Below are 22081 nucleotides of genomic sequence, written 5' to 3'. Positions count from 1 at the left end.
ATTAGGGCAATCTGCCCCTGTTTTTGTGGCCTGTCACCCCCTTGACCTGACAGCTAGGTTAGAATTTACCACTAAATACTTTCATATTTTAAATTTGGCCCATATTGACGTATATACCACAAGTATTATTGCTAATAGAATAAGAAAATATTTACATAAAAACAAGTGTCTCCAAATCCTGATCATATTTTTTTAACACACTGACCCTTGCAATTCTGAAACAACTTTCTGCTGACGTCGGCTGTTTAAGGAGAAAATGTCAGGAAGGGTCAGAATGCCACTTCTCCAACATGGAGTTGTGACAGATTTCAAAGAAATGGAGCATGTGTATCTTCCTTTGAATGTTCTGCAGTTTCTCTAATAGAATGAGTAATCAATCTATAAGCCAAATGAGTTGCTTTGTAATTAACTTATTTCTATTTTGAGTTTTTTATTTGGGGTTCCTGGAGTAGAAGATATAGAGGATAGGGTGTGCTAGTGATCCACTCAGATCCACAGTTTTTATGTGACGTATGCACAGTGAAGTGCTGCCTAGGTTTGCCCCATGGCAATGTCCTCAGCAGGGCCGGCACTTTAGAAGGGGCGGCACTTTTCCGCCCCAAGCGTTTTTTTGGTTGTTTGTTTTGAAGCGGAGGAGAGAGAGAGGGGCGCGGAGTGGTTTTCGCTTACCCGCTCGGCGCCCCTCTCTCCTCTGCGGCGAGTCTCCCTGTTCAGTCTCGGTGCCGGCTTGTAATGATGAGCGCCGGAAGTGGCGTCAATTTCCGGCGCTCAGCATTACAAACCGGCACCGTGGCAGAGCAGGGAGACTCGCCGGCATAACTCTTTAAAGGTAAGTACCGGGGGGGGGGATAATGGCGTCAGCGAAGTTTAAAATGCCACGCCCCCCCCTCCGCGTCGGCGGGGGGGGGCGGCATTTTAAACTTCGCCCCAGGCGGCGTAAAGTCTTCGGCCGGCCCTGGTCCTCAGCCTCATCCACCATGGACGCTGTCACCTCTGGTTTTAAAGTAGTGCGTGGAGGCTATGCAGTCATTGTGTAAATGGGATGTTTGGGGAGATTAAAGATCTGTCTTACGTTATTGATTACTTATAAGTAAGTGTTTTTGTGGAAGTCGAGTCCTACGAGTGCCTCGTTTTTGTGGATCAGTATCTTAATGGTTCGGGAGCAGCACCAGGCATATTACACCTCAGACCTGTGATAACAGTGAGTGGAGGACACATGGACTATCTCTGTCTCTGTCTCTGTCTCTCTCTCTCTCTATATATATATATTGAAATGACGCAGCCACTAGCCACTGAAAAAGATACTATTAGTATTATTTTTTTGTATTTATTATTATTATCTCAGTATATATTGTACCTGTGTATACTCATCCACACTCTCTCAGTAAAGTAAATCAGTAGGATGATTAGATTACAGTAAAAGGTTCTGTAAAGAGTTAGTGGCTGGAAACCTTGAAGGTTGGTAGAACAGAAATTCTCTATTAGAATACTGATACGAGACAGACAGATTGAATGCCTCTCTGAATGGGTGGGCTTCGAGTATTTAAAGTGGGAATATGTAACAAGTAACATCTTGGAGACATGCGTGGGAGAAACTAATAATGGCTAGAAAGCATCTTCAATTGTAGAAAGAGCAAAGGGGGCAGTTCGGAGAGTTTTTGGGGATAACAGTGGAGAGATAAAGGGTTGTTAAGGGCCCTCAGGAGTTTAGATTTTATTGTGGACAGTATGGGGATCCAGTGGAGGGACTGGTAAAATAGGGTAGCAGAAAAAGCAGCACGACTGGATGAGGTTGTTAAAAATGAATAGGTCATAAACAGTGAGCTTGTTGCAGACAGTCCATGCATTCCAAAGGAATTTTATTAGGAACCTTATTCGAAGAATGTAATTTTGATCATTTTCGGTTCTAATATAAACTAATACATAACTGCTCATGACTTGGCAGACTAAAGGTTTGGTTATGTCATGCTTTGAAACAGAATCATAGGATACTCAGCTGTGTCTCTGGCACCTACACAATGGTGTAATTTGTAACATAGTGTGAGGACTGAGATCAGAATATAGTTGTATCTATTCACAAAAGTAAACTTTTTAACCTCACAACTGGCATGTTCTATCGTTACCATTAGTTTTGCTTACACCATATGAGAATGCTATCTAGCAAAAGCGGAAAAAAATAGTCTTCAGCTTGAGTTAATGACTCATTTAAAATATAGACAAACATAGACAAGATTAAACCCACTAAACCCGTACTTACTAGTCAGCACTTCAACCGCCAGGGCACAATTCCACAAAACGAATGCTATGCTCTCATAGTCACAGAACAGCATGAAACCACTGTGAAGTACAGGTTGTTGCCACAGATGAAGCTCATCACAGCTAGAAATGTAACACTGTGAGGTTGAGATTTACCTCTCTTAGTTTTTGTTTTGCAGCAAACAATATACAAAAATGTAATTGTTAAATATATCAATTTAAGTTGCACTTATACTCGCAACCCATTCAATAACAGCTTTCTTTCGGTTTCCTGTGGATTTCAATGTAGCTTTTTTAACCAGCAGTTGTCTAGAATCCATGTTCGCTATTTGTAGATAAGGCAGCTGAATCTCATACCATGCATTATCAACAAATGTTTAAGGATTAAGGTTTAGATTGATCTTTGCCCTGACCCTGTGTGTGTGGCCCATGGCATGCAGTTTAGCAAGACCTGCAGTGTGCAAAACAGTTTGGTGTCAAACAGTGAAAGAAAATGACAAATAACTTTATATATATGTTCATAGATTTTTTGCCAAGCACTTGTTCTCACAGCAAATAATGTAATAAGAAATGAATACATCAATGCAAATCTATTTCATTTTTGATCCTTTCAATTAGTTCTGATGACAGCACCTTGATTATGTTTCAGGAAAAAAGTGTGAAAAAGATGCCGAAATGGGTGACTGATTTTACTATAATGACTCAGTATAATAAGTTGGTTTTGGGAACTGGGTAAGTAAAACATAAGTGTTGTTTATAATTCCCAGATGGCCTGGTGGAAATGGTTATGTCACTGGAAAGCCTAAGCTTTGGCCTAAGCTTTTGACTATATAACCAAGAGCATTTGAGCATTTGTTATGATGCAGAAAGTTATGTCATAGATTTTGTGAATGCAGATTTCAGGGCTGATTTATAGCAGGGTCATGTCAGGTTGACAATCCTGGTTCCTTTTTTGGTACAACCTGGTAAAGGCTGAAGATGAAGTAATCCTTGCTTTCCCCACAAGCTCCTAGGCTTGATTATAATATAAAGTAATCGATGAATCTAAGCTTACAAAGCACAGAGTAATGCTTCAAAATTAGGTGACACGATTTCATAAAATCAACTCTTATAAAAGCCATGTTCATCTTTAATAGTAGACCTACAGATGCTCCCCGTGTACCTTGTCTGTTCCATTGTCCCTGACATCTAGGGAGCAGAGTTGGAGATATGTGCCTGCAGTTTTATAGTTTTCTTTTATCTGATGCCACTATAGGTGACAGATAGTAGAAGGTAAATGTTTAAAGGCTATTCTACTGCCTGCTGAGGGTCCCAGCATTGATTTGCATTCCTAAGAACTTCCCGGGACAGGACTAGCACCACATTAGGGAAGGATTAGCTGGGCATAGAGATGGTGCTAACTCCAGACATCCTTTAGAAGGTGTGGAGAGGATTAGATTGGCATGGCCAAACGCCACCCGATTACCTGAAGAAAGAAGAAACTGATCCAGAGAAGAGCTTTACCCTGAGACTCAATGTTAAAACTGGGTAGTTCACAGATATGCGGATCATCTTTTACCTCAGAACCAAGAACATGATGGCCAGCCAGTTAGAAATTAGATCTCTGTTTTCTAACTCACCAAACTCACAGACTGTTGAACAGTTAATCCATACAAAACATAATCTCCCCATAAAAATGAGTGTAGGAGGAAGAAAATGGTGCCTCAAATGCCAAGACAGTCATGTATATTAGGTGATAATGTGTTTCTAGGCAACATCTTGCAAGTGTCCACTTTAAAAGAACACTATGTCCCTCCTGCATAAACTCTAGATTTGGGACATCGACAAATTTATCAACAAATTTTACAGTATTCTGTGGGGGGGTTTACCTGTAGGATATATTAATTGTTTAGTGGGAAGTAACGGTTTGCAATATATATCTATGCACAGAGACCGAGAGATCCAACTCTATGAATTATCAAACCTGGAACCATACTGCCAAATCACCGGGCTGGAGACTCTACCTTTAAAACTAGACTACTGGTAAAGTATGATTGCAGTGTCTCTTCTCTTGATTTTATAAATTAGGGGAACATCATTTTTTTAAAAAGGGGGTCAATCTCTTGCACAAACAAAGGAATTATGAATTATATATAAACCATCAATGTGTACTTTAAGCATTCTGTAGAATATTCATAGGAAGTGCACAGGACAATGTATTTGTCGTAGTGGAAATGGCACCAGAAGAATATTATTCCAGGCTTCCATTGTGGTTATATGTTGAATTGCAATTAAAGCTTAGCTAATGACTTCTTGAAAATCAAACAGCCCAAGGTCAATTCTACACTTTTACCGATGCCAAGCAAATCAGAAGAAGGTGGACCTGCTTCTTAGTGTGCAATAAAACTTGATTTCTAATAGTTTACAGTTTCTTGACAAAAAGAGGCATATTGGTTGCATCATTGAGGTGACCTCTCCGCTTCACTGTAACTGATTGGTGGTCGACACTGGTGAGATTCTTATAAAAGAATGTCCAAGGTGGCACTGCATTATTCATATTTACTCTGGAACATAACCTGGAACAAAAGTTTCCCGACATTTAGCTATGGACTATGCAAGCTAGCTGAGATTGGAGGGGCCTTTCATAACGTATAGTGAAGACATTACATTTATTTATAAAGCGCCGGCAGATTCCGCAGCGCTGTTACGGTCAGAAGAACAATTTAGAAACACATACAATAACAAACTGGTGCAAAGGAGAAGAGGGCCCTACTCATTTTAACTACTTAACTGTTATTACATTAACATTTTCCTGCTTGTTTTATAAAACATAGTAAGAAAGCTCTAGCATGTGTAAATATATACTTTGTAATTTCTACCAAGCAGGTAGGCATACTTGGCAGAAGGTTTTAAATGCATTAATCTACCAGTAAAATTACTATTACTCCGGCAGATTTATATTTCAACTTCTTGCATTCACATCTACCCAAGTGCCTCTATGGGCTTATTGCATTGTGAATCCCATTTTACTTTCAGGATAGATTTAGTAAAGTGGCATATTAAAATGGTTTAATATTTTTCAAATAGAGAATTTAAATAAGAATATTAATGCTCTTTACTTCTCTTTTAGTGGGACAGACACTGATGAATGTATGATTTTCTATGGTGATGACCAGGTAGAGTCCCTTTATAAACATGGTTAAAAAATACTGTATTTTACTTACTAAAGTATTTAATTAAACCTTCCAGTGAACATTTTCAGATGTTCTTAGTGATATCAAAGTCAGGACATTCTTAAAATTCCACCCTTTTCTGAGGGTTTTTCCCCTCAAACTTACTTTATGTGGAACCTCACTGAACCAAGCTGGTACTGAAATTGCCATTAGATGATGTTAATGTGTTTTGCATAGGGTCCACACTGGCTTTAGTCCTCAAGTAGGGCTTGTTTTATGGCATCCTCATAATGATTTAGGTTTCCCTTTCTGAAGATGCATGGTTCCACCCACAGGACATTGCATGGTCAGGAGTATGAGGACAGCAAACAGCCCTTCTAATTAGTAGATATTGAGTAAGGTCTAGGGGTTATTTCTTATATATATATATATATATATATATATATAATTTTGTAATTTATTTTGTTTCTTCATCAGGGTTGTGTGAACATTTTACATTTAACATCTGTAGGAGAAACACTGAGGTAAGAAAAGTCTACAACAGAAAACACTAAAAAATGTACCAAGCTTTCATAAAGTCTAGACTATAACTAAATACTTAAATTTAAAGGAGCTATTGGGACTTCAGATAATCCCTATTAAAGGAATATTTTTGGTTCTGCTAAGGAGGTGATAGTTTGAGGGAACCTAACAAGGAATACCATTATGTGATAGGACAATGATTAAACTGGTTTCTGGAGGATATATACAAATGATTAAATGCATATAATTTATAAGCAAAACTGATTATGTCATTTCATCCCTAGAATATGGAAAAAGATGCCAAGGCTGGATAGCTGTATGCCTACCATAGGCATCGACAGTACAGTGCTGTCCACTCATGTATCTTTCATCCGTTGGAAAGTACACAATGATTGGGTAACACAGGTATCAGAATGTTGCTATTTTTCCAAGATAAATCATAATAATTGGTAAGGTACAATCTTACTGTAACCAAAGGTCATACGCCTGTCTGGTTGTATATTTGTATTATTGAAATCTGGTATTTTCCTTAATTACTATTTTTAATTATCTCTTAATTGTATAGCACCAGTAGACTCTGTAGCACAATGATCTAAACCATTAAAATGACATATTACTATAATACAATGACTGGCTGGGATGTCAAAAGTGTATCATTAGTGTTGTTAATGTATCATTGCGGTCTCTGCTGTTTTTCTTCCTCAGATGAAATACTACGACTCCATTAAAGCTGTCATTTCAGCGTCCAATGATGAATCTACTGCTTTAGTAATAGGTATTTTCCACGTTAACCTTTATATTTCTTCCATAAAATATCATGCAACGAATGCATTCTTTCTGAAGCCAGTGCAGAAATAAAGATTGCATCTCACAGACATTTTTAAGACAAACTTAATTACTGACAAAAATTATAAGGGCAAGAGACTGCATATTTTAAAAGGTAACCAACCCTTAATGGCATTTGGGATACATTTTCTGGAATAATTTTATTGTATAAATGTATCCAGGTTGCACCATCGGGACAACAAATATAGACCAGCAGATGAAAGATATAAGAGAACTTGCAAAGGATACCAAGAGCCGACGTACACAGGTCACAGCTGGACCACCCCAGAAGAGGGCTGCTGGAGATCAGACTGTGTTCCACGTGTACAAAGGAGTGAAAACATTCGCCTTTTGCAAAAAGAATAGTCTTGTTGTGACTGGGGGAATGGACCGAATAATCCGCATGTGGAATCTCTATGTGCCAGAGTAAGGCTATTACCTGACTTGAGGGAAAATCATGTAAATTATCATTTTTTTTCTTCATTTTGTATCTGCGATAATACTTGGAGGGAGTTCTCAGGATAGCAGCAGCGCCTCTGCTGAATAACCAGAGGCAGATAGCCCTATTGGGAGATCAGGCTCCCCAGCATGCCACTTCTTATTGGGCCAGTTGGGCCTTGTAACTGGCCCATATTCACTATGGAGCATTATGCCGAGTCAGCACAGCCTCCATGGCGACCTTACGCTACACCACACTGCATGAGTGCACTAGGATATGATCTCAGAATGATAGACAGAGGGCATGGTGGCAACCGTTAGGGGGAGGAAGCTGAGGTGATGCCCTGGGTCAGGCCAATGGCAGTGCCCAGCCAAGATACGTCTCTCCTTACTGCTGAGTGCCAGCATATGACACCTTAAGTATGTGTGGTGCCAAGTACAACATGCAATGGAGAAGACTGTTCCAGCTCAGCACAGTCCTCCACTTTAAAGCCCTTAAAACGGCTATCATGTATGACTACAAATGAATGCTTTGAATAAAGAAAATACCATTCTATTATATGTGCATCTTGACTATAATGAAAGTAACAAGACAAAATATTGTGTTGTAGACGATCGACGGGAATGCTAAGAGGCCACACTGCACCTATCTTTTCCGTTGATATTTCTCCAGAGGAAAACAAGATATTTTCCATTGCCATGGACTGTACTGTCAAGGTATGTTAGTGTGTGTGTGTGTATAACATTGCAATGTGACATTTTTATTCAAACAGTGTGAGTGAGACTGTGTACAGAATGATGGCAGGGTCTGAGTGGTTTTTTTCTTGCCCCTGGTCAAAAGGTACCAACCCTCCCCTGCTATTGATTTGATTTTACTATTCTTGATATTTGTGTGGATGAGCAAAACTATACTTAGTAGGAGCCATGCTGAATGCTACCAGTAAAATGTGGCAATTCCACTCATTTCAGGCTGATTTTTAAAATGTTGCACCAGAATCACTCTTTTTTTATAACCCCCATGTTCAAGAACTTCAGCCTTTTTGCCATACATTACTCAGTCCTTGGCACTTCCCTCTTGCTTGCTGTTGTCCCATTCGGTGACAGTGTAGTCTACTCTAGAATAAATGTATCTGTTGTGTTGTTTAAGGTGCTTACTGACCTACAATACCATAGTTTTTGAATGAATTCTCCATGAGCTAACAGCACTTGCAATTTGTCCGTTCCTAACCTTGGTTTCTGGATTATTTCTGGTCCCATGGATTGCTTATTGGACCAGTTGAGGTCTAGAACCTTGGAAAACTATAGTTCTTGCAAAAAGTCCAGTGAAAGGCCTTGGAAACTTTTACCATTGGTCTTAATTTGTGTCTGCATAGAGTTCCTGTAAACAATTATTTATTCACATTGGGCTCAGATCACATGGTTTTATTCTTGCTGTGGGTCAGAGCAGGGATCTCCATGTTGACAGCAAGTACACGGTAACCTTGTGTTGTTTAAAGTAAGTTTTTTACTGGTGTTAATTAGGGTATAGGGACAAATGAGACCCTTTTAGCAAACTTCTACAGCCATGGAGAAAAATGAGCAGGGCTTTTCTATTGATGACAATATTTCATATTTTGCTAGCGGACCTTAAAAAAAAAAAAAAAAAAAACATTCTAAAGCTTTACATAGATTTGGTGCTCTCCCTAGTGGACATTTCTGTGGTTTTCTTTCTAAAGCAAAGGGAAGTAAATAAATGTAATTAACCCTTCATAACCAAGGGTATTATGGACATTTCATTCAAAAAGGTGACCGTGTTTGGTCAATAATTAGTTATTATTTAATGCACCCATATAAATGACAGACTACCTTATTTAGTGCACTCATACAAATGATATATGACTTTATTTGGTTTGCCTATCTATACACATTACAACTGCTGCATCCAGGAAAGGAGCCTTCTTCACATAATATATATATATATATATATATATATAGCGCATACAAAGAAAAACACCCTTCAAATATAAATGCAGCAAATGATATACTGCAAAAACTGTACTGATCACATTGATATACTGTTAAATGCCCCCTACAGTATAACATTTAATGTATGAAGTGGTATATTTTGTTGTCCCTTAAATCAACCACCTTCTACCAAAAGATTAGGTAATTTCAGTGATCACGTGACCAGGGACAGCGCTATAAGTTCACACCGGGCTGCTCCAGTGGTGGTGCAGTCCCCATCACCAGAAACCAGTCCCCATCTGCATTATGTTCCATGCCGCCATGATGGATTTAACATAATCACAAAACATGGCACCATTAACGTCATTAGGCATAAAACTGGCTTAACGGGATTATTTTGTAAAACATTTTTTGATACAGGTATTATTTACCAACCAGATAGTCCTAGGCACTGCATTCAATGAAGTTTGTTTTACAGTTTTATTTTTTACTATCTGCTGGCTTTTCAGAAGGCTCTGCATCCATCATACCTAACAGGTAGCTTTCAGGCTGTTAAACTGCAAACACGTTTCATTTTAACGTGTACTCTCACATCTTCCATGTTTTTTTAGATCTGGGATATACAGAATCAGACCTGTGTGTTCACTGCCAGCTCCAAATCCAGTGGGATTTCAGGAGAACTAACTGCTTGCGTGTATATACCGAGCATCAAAGCACTTTGCGTTACAACAGATTCAATCAACCTCCTTCAACTAAAGCTCAAGTAAGATACATCTATCTTTTCACCCAGGCTTTTAAGAAGCATATACTAATGTACACAGTATGGAAGCTGCTGGATGGTAAATTTATTTATTTCTAAATGTCTGATATGCTTAACTACATTAGGCAATATTTTTTATGTTCATTTATATGGTTAATTTATATGTAGACTATACGATGTATATTTTTATAATCATTATGTGCAAAATAATCTACTAAGCAATTTGCCTTCTGGTTTTGCTTTTTAAAAGCATTGGATCTTTTAAAGTCCATATTTTAAAGTATCTTATTTCAGATCAAAGTAATCTTTTCACTTACATAAAGTGATGGCCATCAAGAATGGGCGAATGGACATAGCCCTTGGCACAGCCTGCCTACACTGCAAGCAGGGTCATTGTAACTAATTCTTGTAATTATTCATGTCGCGTTCTGAACATTAGTTGAAAACATTAGATCCCCAGGCATGTAAGAAACAGGAAAAAATAAAGTATTTATTTATTGATTTGCATAGAGCTATCATATTCTGCAGCATTGTATAATGGGGGAAAAAAGTAATGTTATGAGCAAGAATCGATGAAAAAAACTTCTAATTGTAATAGATTTTTCCTTTTCATTCTCTTAAAGGTCAGCGACTCAGCCTCATCTAGACATCTCTCACAAAGAGCCCGTTCTATGCTGTAAATATAACAAAGCCTTTAGACAAGTGATAACCTGCTCAGAAGGATCTGTAAGTCTGTATGAAGACGCTGCCTTGTAAATGTGATAATAGCACCTGTGAGACAGTTTAATGTGACTGCACAAAAGAGACCGTTTCACACCAGCACAGTGGCAAATGCCTCAGAAGAGCCGTTTTAGAATGGGTACAAATTCAGAAAAGAGTTCCCCTTCAACAAAGATGTGTGCCGGCCGACATAGCACCATGTAGAGACACGGCAGATAAAGAGTAGGAAGTGTTAGATCTCCATTAAGGGCAAATACTTCTAAACTGCTGAAGCAGTTAACAACATAAGATTTACCTTCATGCCCAGATGCCTCTATTCTTCATTTATTGCAATGTATTTTTTAGGAAATCGTCTAACTCATGTCCTAGTTGCCTCAGGGAGAGTTTCAGCTCCGCACCCCCAAGTGCATTGAGTTCCAAGAGAGGTAGACGCAGATCTATTATTGTATTGTATTGTATATTGTAACCAGTTCAACCACTTTTAAAATGTTTATTACACAACAAGTTCACATCAGTTTATTTTAACAGATTGAACGCATGTTATGCGTTGTTGTGACCTTTTTGTTTGATTTTTTTTTCATCACGAGTTGTAAAGTACACTGCTATCTCGGTTTAAGCTTCCTTTTGTGTGCATGAAAAAAAATATTTGCAATTCTTCTGAAAAAGCATGCCCTTTATTTATCTGTAGATGGTAAAAGTGTGGGATTTCGAAACAGGCAAACAAGTGTTTGAGTTTAACAACGCACATGGTGAAGCAGGCATAACGTGCGTTGACTTTGACCCCAGCGGGAGAAGGTATGTAAATATCAAAGATGTCACTTGTTTGTGTAGGCAGCCTAGAAATGCAAAACAAAACAAAAAAACATGGAAAATCTAGGATCTATAACCTTGGAATAGAAGCAGATTAGGTGTTTTTCAGAGACCGTTTACTGCAAAAACTTTGCATTTAGACAAATTGCTCTTATATATATATATATCTATATATATATAGATATATATATATATTGACATGTAATGTGACACTGTACATCCCCAGGTAGGTGTTGTTGTATTGTATCGTGTGCATTGTCATATGTATCATGTGTGGGTCATATGTATGGGTTATATGTAACATGTGCAGGTCATATGTATGAATCATATGTATCATGTGCGGGTCATATGTATGGGTCATATGTATCATGTGCGAGTCATATGTATGGGTCAAATGTATCATATGCGGGTCATCTGTATGGGTCATATGTATCATGTGGGGTCATCTGTATGAGTCATATGTATCATGTGCGGGTCATATGTATGGGTTATATGTAACATGTGCAGGTCATATGTATGGATCATATGTATCATGTGCGGGTCATATATATGGATCATATGTATCATGTGCGGGTCATATGTATGGATCCTCACAATCAGGGAGACAGCTGAGGGGAGAAAAAGTTCCTCTTCACTCTCAGGGCAATGTAAGGCGCAGGTTGATATTACCTGTCTGGACCCCTGTGTTTTTTCTGGGAGGGGGTTTTCCGTAGCCTGGCTTAGCTGGGTCTGGCAGGGAGCATGGGCCAGCAAAGTGTAAGCGGAGAGAGCTAGGCTTTTATTTTTACGCTTACATGTTAACTGAAATGTTGTAAAAATGCTAAAACAGTTATTTTTAATGCAGTACAATTAACCAGCTAGACTGTAAGATAAGCAGAATAAAAGTAAAGTTTATAGCTAGACATGTAGTGTATGTGTCAATGTCTGTCTATGTGTATAGGTGTGTGTAGGAATGCTGAAATCGATGTTCTATTCACATTATAGGTTAATAACTGGAGGAAGAGATGGTTGTTTGAAAATCTGGAATTACAATAATGGACAATGTCTGCACACGCTAAAAAGAGGTAATGGCTGCCCCAATGTTACTTGCTCTCAAAGCAAATCATGGGAGTGGGTTCCATATTTCCCAACAAGCAGAAATTGGTAAGACCTTATCCCCTAGTAAAGTAAGATTAATGTATATCTAAAATAAAAAAAAAGATTGGTTCTAATAGTTTGTAGCTACCACCAATTCTGTGTTTTTATTTTTCAACCGAACAGCAATACCCTAACAATAAACTATTTTACTTTTTAGGGAATAAATCAGAGGAGATCTGTGACTGCATATATGTGGAAATTAACAGACACAAGTAAGTGTTATTCCGGTTTATTCACAAGACTCCCGTGGAAATGTAGTCAGTGTGCACTTGGTGATGACAATTTAAATAAATCAGCCATAGACATGATGGATGTGACAGATATACTGATGTTTCACATTGACTCAATTAATGTCAGCTGGAGCGGATGATATAGAAAATAGAAAATGCATCCTCATCTTGACTTATTTCTGCACTTAGAAGACATGCTGATTTTCATTAGCCCCTAGGCACTCCTATGTAAGAGTAAAAATTAATTGGAAGTGGAGCTCAGACAGAAATTTGTAGAGCACAAGGAATAAAAATATAATAGCCAAACGCGGGGATTAGTTGAGCTATATTTCAGATCCTCTTATTTTACCTTGCCTGCCTAGGGGAATTTAACCTTGAAATCCTACCTTTCTGAAACCAATTTAACTGTATCTGTTACTTTTCCTTAATAAAGCACAGTTTCCAGTTCTTTACACTAAATAAATCCATATAATGTAAATGCTGTAGAGCCCACCTTCGCTGTATAACATGATATCTGCATGATTATTTCTCCCAATTAAGTTATTTCTCCCTTTTTATTAAGTTTGCCGGAGGTCCATTAGGACAGGTTGGCTGACATGTTATTGTCCCCACTGGCTTTCTTTTAAGGTAAAAAAGCCCCTTAAATTTAAGATAAAGAGCTTCAGAACAATTAACAACCATTACAAAAACGCACTATATCACAAAAGCTTACTGTGTGAATTTGTGGATACCGGCATAGGTTTTATAATCGCGATTGGATGCAATCCAAGCTGAAAGTGTTGTGTTCCATTAGTATCTGCTTTATGGCTATTTTGTATTTCAGATACATTATTTCAGTTGGATGGGACAGAAGAATAAACATGTATTTTGTGAGTATATATCATCAGATACAAGAGTTCATACTGGTAATGGCGATAAATATTTATAAGACACAGCTACAAAGAGTTTGTCTTCAAAGGCATCAGGTTCCTCAGGTTCTGGTGCCATTTGAGCATAAAGTCTAATATAACCAGGGCTCCCTACATCTCTTGGCTCTCTTTGATAAATTGAATTCCCTTACATGACATATCTCCCAAATCTCCAACAACATGGATTAAATGACAAAAACTCTTCAAAATGAGAATCTTTATATCCAATGGGATTTGAACATGTCATCCAAAAATAATGTCAGCGTTTTTTGCTATGTGTTTTTTCAACAGTAAATCAGTGCAAATTATACACTTTTGGGTACACAATGGCCTGCATATAAATGCATGGAATAATGATTGATATGACGATGGCAAATAATAAATGTCTACAAATATGTATTGTTTCTTCTTCACAGGATTCTGAAGATGACTTGCGTCACTTGCAGGAACCGCAGCCTTGCTGGCAGGATGATTTAGTAAGGACGGCTTATTGTTTAATAGTTAGAACATACCATGCAGTGCAATTTCTTTACTTTCTCCAACCATATCTGGCTCATCTGCAAACTCGTAGTTATGAGAATATGCCGTATGAGAGCGTGCTATGTTGCTCCATTATAATTAATTGCCAGAGCAATCTTCAAAATTATACATGATCTACTACTTAGCGCTTTTACTGTGTATTAAATTTGGCTTTGGCTTGAATCTTGCACTCCTTTTTTGGGTCTCAAGGTCCTTATGACCCCTAAAATAATTGTTTATCAATAACATTAGGTGTGTGTCAGATTTAACTGCTAATTCAATAATTGAAATATGCATTAACAAGAACATTCACAGTGTTAGTTTTAGCGTGAAGGTTATTTAATGATAACTAGAATTGAATGCAAATTCTGTTTCTTTACATCATATTGTTCTGTATGATTGGATGGTAAGTCTGTCTGTACACTCGGACACAGCCATGCCAACTTTGTGTGAGCAGTTTGGGGAAGGCCCTTTTCTAATTTAACACGACTGTGCCTCATTGCACAAAGCAAGGTCCATAAAGACATGGTTGGATGAATTTGGTGTAGAGGAACTTGACTTGGAGATTGCGAGCTAGGCCTTCTCATCCATCATTAGTGTCTAACCTCACAAATTCTCTACTGGATGAATGGGCAATAATTCCCACAGAAACACTCCAAAATCTTGTGGAAAGCCTTCCCAGAAGAGTGGACGCCGTTATAGCTACAAAGGGGGGTCCAACTACATATTAATGTCTATGTATTTAGAATGCAATGTCATGAAAGGACCTGTTGGTGTAATGGTTAGGTGTCCCAATAATTTGGTCCATATAGTGTATATGATCTCACCCATGCATTCCTTGTCTTCTACAGATCCGAGGTCACGCTGAAGATATTCTGTGCATTGCTCAAAATCCACCTAATCTCCTCGCCAGCTCCAGTTACGATGGTGAAATAATTATATGGAACATGGTTTCAGGTCACATACACTGCCGTATTAATACCCCTGCTCATGTTAAATCCTCTGGAGGAGGTGAGTGTATCTGCTATTTTTCTATTTGACTCCATATCAAACAACAAATTAAATAGTGTAGGATTTGCACTGCATTTGACACACCCCAGTCCTCAAAACGGAAGCATCGTGATAAAAAAAATAAACATTAATACTTGATACAATGTCACTCATCAACACCAACCTGGTAATCTATAAAATGCAATATCACACAACTATCTTCTTTTTATTTCACAATAAGCAAAATCAACTTTCAGATCTCGAACCCGGTGAGAAATAGACCAGCAATTGGCCAAGAATATAATGACCCAATGCATATTTGTCAGTCAACAAACACAAATGCACACTATCCAGTCCTGTCCGATATGTATTTCCTGAGGAGATATGCATAGAACCCCCTATATAGAGCATAGGAAGGATCCAATAATTGTGTAAAGTCTGCTTACAGACATACTCGGTTCATACAGTCCGTTTAAGACCAGATGTTTGTTCCAGATGGTTTTTTTGGGGGGAGCACATCCTATAAGACATTTTTCACAACTGTTCACTGTTGTGTTAAATCTGTAATATGAATCACTTTAAGACAGTGGCCTAAACAACTAGACTAAAATTCTAGACAGCCATATTCATAGTCATAATACCCCAGAAGCAATCGAAACAATGTAATTTAGCCACTTTTGCACTAGATACATTTGCAGTTCGGAAAGACTGCTCCATTTAACCCTCTGCCGAAACTCTCCCCAAGCCAAAAAACACACAGTCTGCCCCCGCCTGTAATACCGTAAATGTATATATTTATCTTAGTACCGCACAATTATGTGAACATAAATATGTATAACACACCTGTGCACATTACCCATAGAAATCCACTCTCTGAAAACATATGAACAAAGAGATTTTGTGTTTGCCATGCTGGAAACCTTTTACATGAAATGATTGTGTTTCAAAACAGTGTTGCCATAGGAACAGCATGTAAAATAATTCAGCATGAAAACATTTAGGTCTGTTTTTTTGGAGCCATGCTGTTGACTGTTGTTTTTGTTGCCATTACATCTGGATTAAGAATAATCTTTGCTCAACGTTAAACCTTAAGAATTCCCTTTCATGTTCCTGTTTGTGCATTTTGAGAAAATAATTAATAATCCATTTTTGGCGTATCTAGTTTTTTGCATGCGATCATAGTACGGGAATTAAAAATAGCTCAATGCATCAATTTCAATCAAGAAAAGATCAAATAAAGACAAAGGAGAAAAAAAAACCACTTGAAACAAACACTAAATATATTAATAAATATCCCCCACCAACACCATCTTGCTCCCCTTATTGCTTAAAAACATGCTCGTTCATACTGACCAAGCTTTGCAGAAATGACACAAACTGAGCACCCTCAGCCATGCTGATAATAACTCAAACTCACTGATATGATGATCGCTCATGGTATTATCAACCAAATAACACAAACACACACATCAAACATCTCATGCACACACCCAACATTCTGACGCACACACAACATATATGTGTATTGATAGGTTCAGTATCCCTTATCCGAAAATCCTTTATCCGAAATGATCCGAAAATCCTTTATCTAAAATGATCCGAAAATCCTTTATCCGAAAGCCGATCTTTTTTTCCAGATAAAGGAAATTCAGATAAGGGATACTCATGACTTTAGGGGGGGGGGGCAGGAAAGACCTGTAGTCAGGAGATCCTTTCCCCTCGTTTTTTGGCTTCTCCCTGACTCCCTGCTGTCAGCTCCATTGTTCAGGCTTCCCCTTTTCTGGACCTAAAGTGCTCCAGGTGAGCTTAAACAATGAGCAGGAATCACTCTTGTTCTGCGGGGAGAAGTCTTTACAATTGAGCGGACACACAGGTGAGAAGATAGGGGATACTCAACCTGTATATATGTCAGAGGAAGAGTTGTCCTTCAACTTGCATGCTTTCACCTGATACTTTACTGGCATGCACTTCCAAAAAATTCATATATTAATGTATATGTCATTTTTAAGAATATTACCATGCAAGGAAGTGCAACCAAAGCTGAGTCTAGTCACGCAACTTAACCCACCATTTGAATAAACCCAAAAGTCACTGAACAACAAAATTTAGCTTAAAATTACAATTGTTATAATTCCCTTAAAAAAGGCCACCAGTTTCTTCTGGAAAGAACGGTACCTTTCACTTTGTTTTGTCTTTTGTTACTTAGCTTTCAAAAAGAAGAACAAAGCTTTGTCACCATTCAGTATTCCATGCTGGTAGTTGTCCTTCTTCTTTAGAATAAACTGTGATTATTTTATCTAAGATATCCCATATGCAAAATAACCTGCTGATGATTCAAAATTACTAATCTCCATGCACATTTCTTGGAACAGCTACAGACAAAAGTGTTAGCCAGATTGTGTTTCTCAGAAGCCGATCTAAACTTCAAGCTGCAGCTTCACTTGTTTCCAATGGAGCTCAAGGTATAATGGGAAGGCAGTGGGAGTTTCGCAGTCTGATTATTTTTAATCTGATATTTTTGTTAACTTGAACCTAATCAGGAGACTTATGTATTTTCCAGGTACTGTCAATTTTTGGAACTTGTTACACGGGGGAAAGCTCTTGGCCAGCTTTAAACCAGTAAGTTCAGATATGAGTAAATGTGTTGAGTGTGTTTTGTTTTTACTGATTATATACTGAATGTAACCTGCTGGAATCAGATAGTAACCACATAAGTAATAAACTAAAGTGTCTGCTTTCCACCTCTTGGTAGGCAGCACCTCCGGGTCTGCTGTCTATGACCAGGTTCAGGTATTGGAGGATAGGTAGAAAATATATTGAAATATGCTGCGGCCTCCTTAATGCGAAAAGGTTTTCAGATCAAGTATTGTTGGAATTAAATAATTAATGTAATATAATTTCTTTTAGTCACAAGTGGAATCACAAGTCTGCTGCATCGCTGTTAATGAAGACAACACGCTCCTGTTTGCCGCAGACTACGCTGGCTTTGTGTACGTCTATGACATCAACGATTATGCAATACATGGAAGTGAGAAAGAACCGGCAAAATGTACGTTACGTTCCACATTCAAATGGAAAGCAAATTATTGTTACTTAAAGCAACTCAGCAGCAGTAACCGGTTACTCTCTTTATTTAGCTTGTATAAGGCATAGAGTAGTCTAGCCACGGAGGTGCACCCAGTAATACAATTATTTATGGTGCTGCCCTGGGCCTGACCCAGGACAGTCCACGGAACCCCAACATGTGGTGGGGGTTCCTCCGTGGCCATTCAGCAGCGAGGCTGATCCCTACTGCAGGCTGACACTAACCACAGGCCTTCCACCCTTGGCCTAGGCCAAAATACACCACTGGGTGCACCAGAAGGCAAGTTGGTACATTTGTCATTCAAACTATGCACCATTCCACTTCCCACTAATGTCCTGCCCTTAAATAGTTTTTCTGTATTTTTTTAAAAAAATGTGTTGGCTTCATCTAAATGTGTTCTTGGTGTTAGTTCAGAAAACAGTGTGAGAACCATCAAAGCTGACCCAAAATGCATTATTTTAGCATCATTCTAGTTTGTGAAGGGATAGTGTTGCGGTTACATCATCTAGCACTCATACCTATTTCATGTGCTTTTTGTTGGTGAATCAGTGTGTTTTGGGGATTTTTATTTTATAATTTCAGTGACGGAATGGAGTTGATGGGTGTGGGAGAATTTGTGTGTGTGCCCCTGAGACTCAAATATGTTTTGACGTAATAGTCTTCAGGATGTTGATAGCAGAGTGGGTTCTGGGGCCTGGGTGGAAGCTCTTAAACATTGAATGTGATTATACTATTATTGCGATGTTGCGTCAATAACATTGTAAACTCTTCACATTTACTGTGTTTTTTCTTAATGGTTGGTTGCTAAGCAAAATAAGAAACTTCATCTCATTTAAAGTGTATTTCTTTGTATTTGCATAGCTGTGAATTGTTGGCGCGCTCACGTGGACATGATTACACAGTGAGTAATGTGTGTGTTCCTGTCTACTGTCTCTAAACAGTGGGAAACATTTTTATCTGTTAATTATTGCTTAACAACATCTTGATTCAATAGAAATATAAAATGCCATAATTCTCCACCTCTGCTTTTTTCTCCTCTGCCCTACAAACTCTGTGCACGAAGAGCTGCCTTTAATGAAGGTGTAGGCAGACATGACTCATACTGTTGTCATTAACTACAGCTCCAATAATCCTCCAGAAACCATAGTTTATAACAACAGGAAAACTGAAGATTCCATCTAGTTCCTCCAATTTAGATTAAATACTAATAACTTAACCCCTAAATGGCAAAGCCCGTACATGTACAGGCTCAAAATGCATTGTTTTCAATGGGTTTAGGGACCGCCCATTGTCCTTAAGGGGTTAAATAGAATGAAATAGTCCTACTGTGTCATTCAGTCAATGACCCAAGTTAGATAACAGTAACAGTTCCTGGATTTGGTTATATGTAGCACCCAAACACCTATTGCTGTGTATTTGGAACACTCTTACAAGGAGGCCTGTCGTAGCCTTCAAAATATTCAAGGATGGTGCTGGGTACCCATTTTCCCAGGCTACGTGCACAGACACTTGTTCTTATGTTTTCCTTTTCTTTGGTATTTACTCCCTAACAATATTTCCATTTGTTGCAGTCTGGAGGTAATAGATGTAGATAAGGTCATCTTGTCGTCATCCCTGGACTGCTCGGTGCGGCTCTGGAGTTTGGAAGGACAATTTATTGGTAAGTCTGTTGTGTCTCCCACTATTTGAGAAATTACATAGGAGATTGATGTATCTAGATGGGTGCGCGTGGCCTAAAAACTATGCGGACAATTTTTTTGCTTTGTTGTTGGTCCATTTGTTTTTAGACAAGGAATTTTGTTTCCTTCCCTTTTGGTTCAAAACTCTGGAGGGTTTTTTCAGAAACAAAATTTACTGTTTTTACTCACTCACTCTCTCCCTACTTTCTGTGGCATGTTTCCCTGCCTCCACGTCCCTATTTCTCCATCTTCTCTTCTGCTTCACCTTCTCCACTGCTCAGTCTCCGATTATGCTTCTCCTTCTCTGATGTGTCGCTGCTCTGCCTTCACGTCTCCATCTGCATTCTTCTCTCTCTTCTTCAGAGTACTTCAGCGACGATGACGGAGCCTCCATGCATACCATGGGGACAACCTCTCCCCCTTTTGCTCTAATTCTTGGGGTTCTCTCCTGACATTCACACAAACTAGCAAATTTAACAAAATTGGTTAAATATAAATTCATACAAGTCTAACATATTATATACTTCTGTATTTCCAGGGACATTTGGTCAAGTAGATCCATGGGAGGTTTTAACCCCTGCATCCTGGAAACACCCTATGGTGCCATATGAGATCCTTATTGATCCAGAAAGCATGCCTACTCATCGTATTCTAGAAGAAGATGTACATAGTCCAGAAGCCATATCATGTGGGGGAAAAGATGGTACTTCAGATGCTAAGGTTGGAAACCAGGATTTGATAGATGTTAAATGATTTCAGTGTTTCATTGACTACATAGAGCTAATCCAGCGTGCATGCAACAATCATATGCCTATTTTCCTGAAACACATCAATAGTCCTCTGCATTTGAAATATACCATAAATGAATGTGTACATTATCTCCGGTTTCTTACGACTATTTATTGTGACTCTATCTTACATTTTTGGGCCGCTAAAAGGTATCACTAATGTACACATTATTTTTAAATAAACCTATTGATATACTATCCAACCTAATTATTTTACAATAATACTTATCTTACAGAGTGAAGTAAACTACGCTGCAATTTACTTACCAATCACTGTTACAGAAGAGGATATCAAAGAAGAAATAAAAAAATGGGATGTTTCACATATCATGGGGAAAAGGTAAGCCACTACGGGAGTAACCCAACCAGCCTCTGGCTATGACCATCAACTTTACTAACGTATCACCCTTTTACTAACAATCTAGGGGTAAACCAGGAAATAGTTTGGTGTCGTTACACACCATGTAGGTTACCTTTCAATCAGGAATACAGGAAAGTAACTCTGGATATTTTTAAGAAAGGTCTGGATGCTTTTCTGGTTGACTGATTTTCTACTTTTGGAGATATTTTCCTATCGTCATCAAAACTGATGTTCAACTTACATAAAATATCCCTGCCTGCTTACCGACAACATTATGTTTAATTTGACTTTTTAGGTTGCGTCACGAGAAAAATAAGAATTCAAATAACCCCATGGATCATGGTGGACAAAATGCCTTCCATAGTCTCAAGTACTTTGACCTTGAAAGCAGCTCTCTCAAGTTTGAAAAGCCAGACATGTCCGCTGCAGGCACCGACCCGTTCCACAGCTACGTCCACTCATGAATAATGCACCCGTTTACGAAAATACTGCTTGTGGAAGACATTTGACCTTCAGAAAATAGCATTATTTCCAACATTTTAAGTTATAAATATTTCAAACCCGGTTTCAGTAGTGCTAAACTCTGAAAATCATGTAAAAAGGACAAGAGAACGCAGAATTTTAAAAGTGCTGCTTTTTTATCGTTTATTTAGCGTTTATTGTTTATTCTCACAATGACTTGAGGTTTCCTGTATTATTTATTAAAATTGTCTCATGCACATAAAAGTTGTTCTTCCGTTGCATTTATGAAAATACTGATGATGATCCTGGATGTCTATTTTAACACGATACAGGTTTTACAGACAATACTTTATTTTATAGTAAACAATATAAAATGGTTCACATTAATGAACCTCTGCTGTTCATGGAAAGGTTTCTTATATTTACTAAATATTATGATTGCTTCTGCACAGGTTCCGTTGCGATATCCTAATGGGGGGCGATGCAAATAGACTT

The 22081-nt window shown here is 38.3% G+C and overlaps 1 protein-coding gene across 1 annotated transcript in view; it reads left to right on the top strand.

Annotated features, from left to right (window-relative positions):
* The window catches only part of LOC128475306 (WD repeat-containing protein 64-like), a 28411-nt gene extending 6561 nt beyond the window's left edge, over positions 1-21850 (top strand). Inside the window, exons 7-30 of the mRNA XM_053457785.1 lie at positions 2906-2988; positions 4186-4278; positions 5366-5411; positions 5886-5932; positions 6215-6335; positions 6636-6705; positions 6938-7181; positions 7805-7910; positions 9749-9900; positions 10521-10623; positions 11306-11412; positions 12412-12491; positions 12722-12776; positions 13618-13663; positions 14119-14178; positions 15073-15232; positions 17584-17673; positions 17772-17830; positions 18119-18260; positions 19158-19197; positions 19868-19956; positions 20514-20695; positions 21000-21103; positions 21420-21850. Of these exons, the coding sequence (XP_053313760.1) occupies positions 2906-2988; positions 4186-4278; positions 5366-5411; positions 5886-5932; positions 6215-6335; positions 6636-6705; positions 6938-7181; positions 7805-7910; positions 9749-9900; positions 10521-10623; positions 11306-11412; positions 12412-12491; positions 12722-12776; positions 13618-13663; positions 14119-14178; positions 15073-15232; positions 17584-17673; positions 17772-17830; positions 18119-18260; positions 19158-19197; positions 19868-19956; positions 20514-20695; positions 21000-21103; positions 21420-21588 (2448 nt within the window). The 3' untranslated portion in view covers positions 21589-21850. The remainder of the gene's footprint in view (positions 1-2905; positions 2989-4185; positions 4279-5365; positions 5412-5885; positions 5933-6214; positions 6336-6635; positions 6706-6937; positions 7182-7804; positions 7911-9748; positions 9901-10520; positions 10624-11305; positions 11413-12411; positions 12492-12721; positions 12777-13617; positions 13664-14118; positions 14179-15072; positions 15233-17583; positions 17674-17771; positions 17831-18118; positions 18261-19157; positions 19198-19867; positions 19957-20513; positions 20696-20999; positions 21104-21419) is intronic.
* The last annotated feature ends 231 nt before the right edge of the window (positions 21851-22081 follow it).

This window comes from Spea bombifrons, chromosome 2 (assembly GCF_027358695.1).
Source record: "Spea bombifrons isolate aSpeBom1 chromosome 2, aSpeBom1.2.pri, whole genome shotgun sequence".
NCBI lineage: Eukaryota > Metazoa > Chordata > Amphibia > Anura > Pelobatidae > Spea > Spea bombifrons.
Note: the sequence above shows the minus strand (reverse complement) of the source record. Positions and strands in the feature narration are given on the sequence as shown.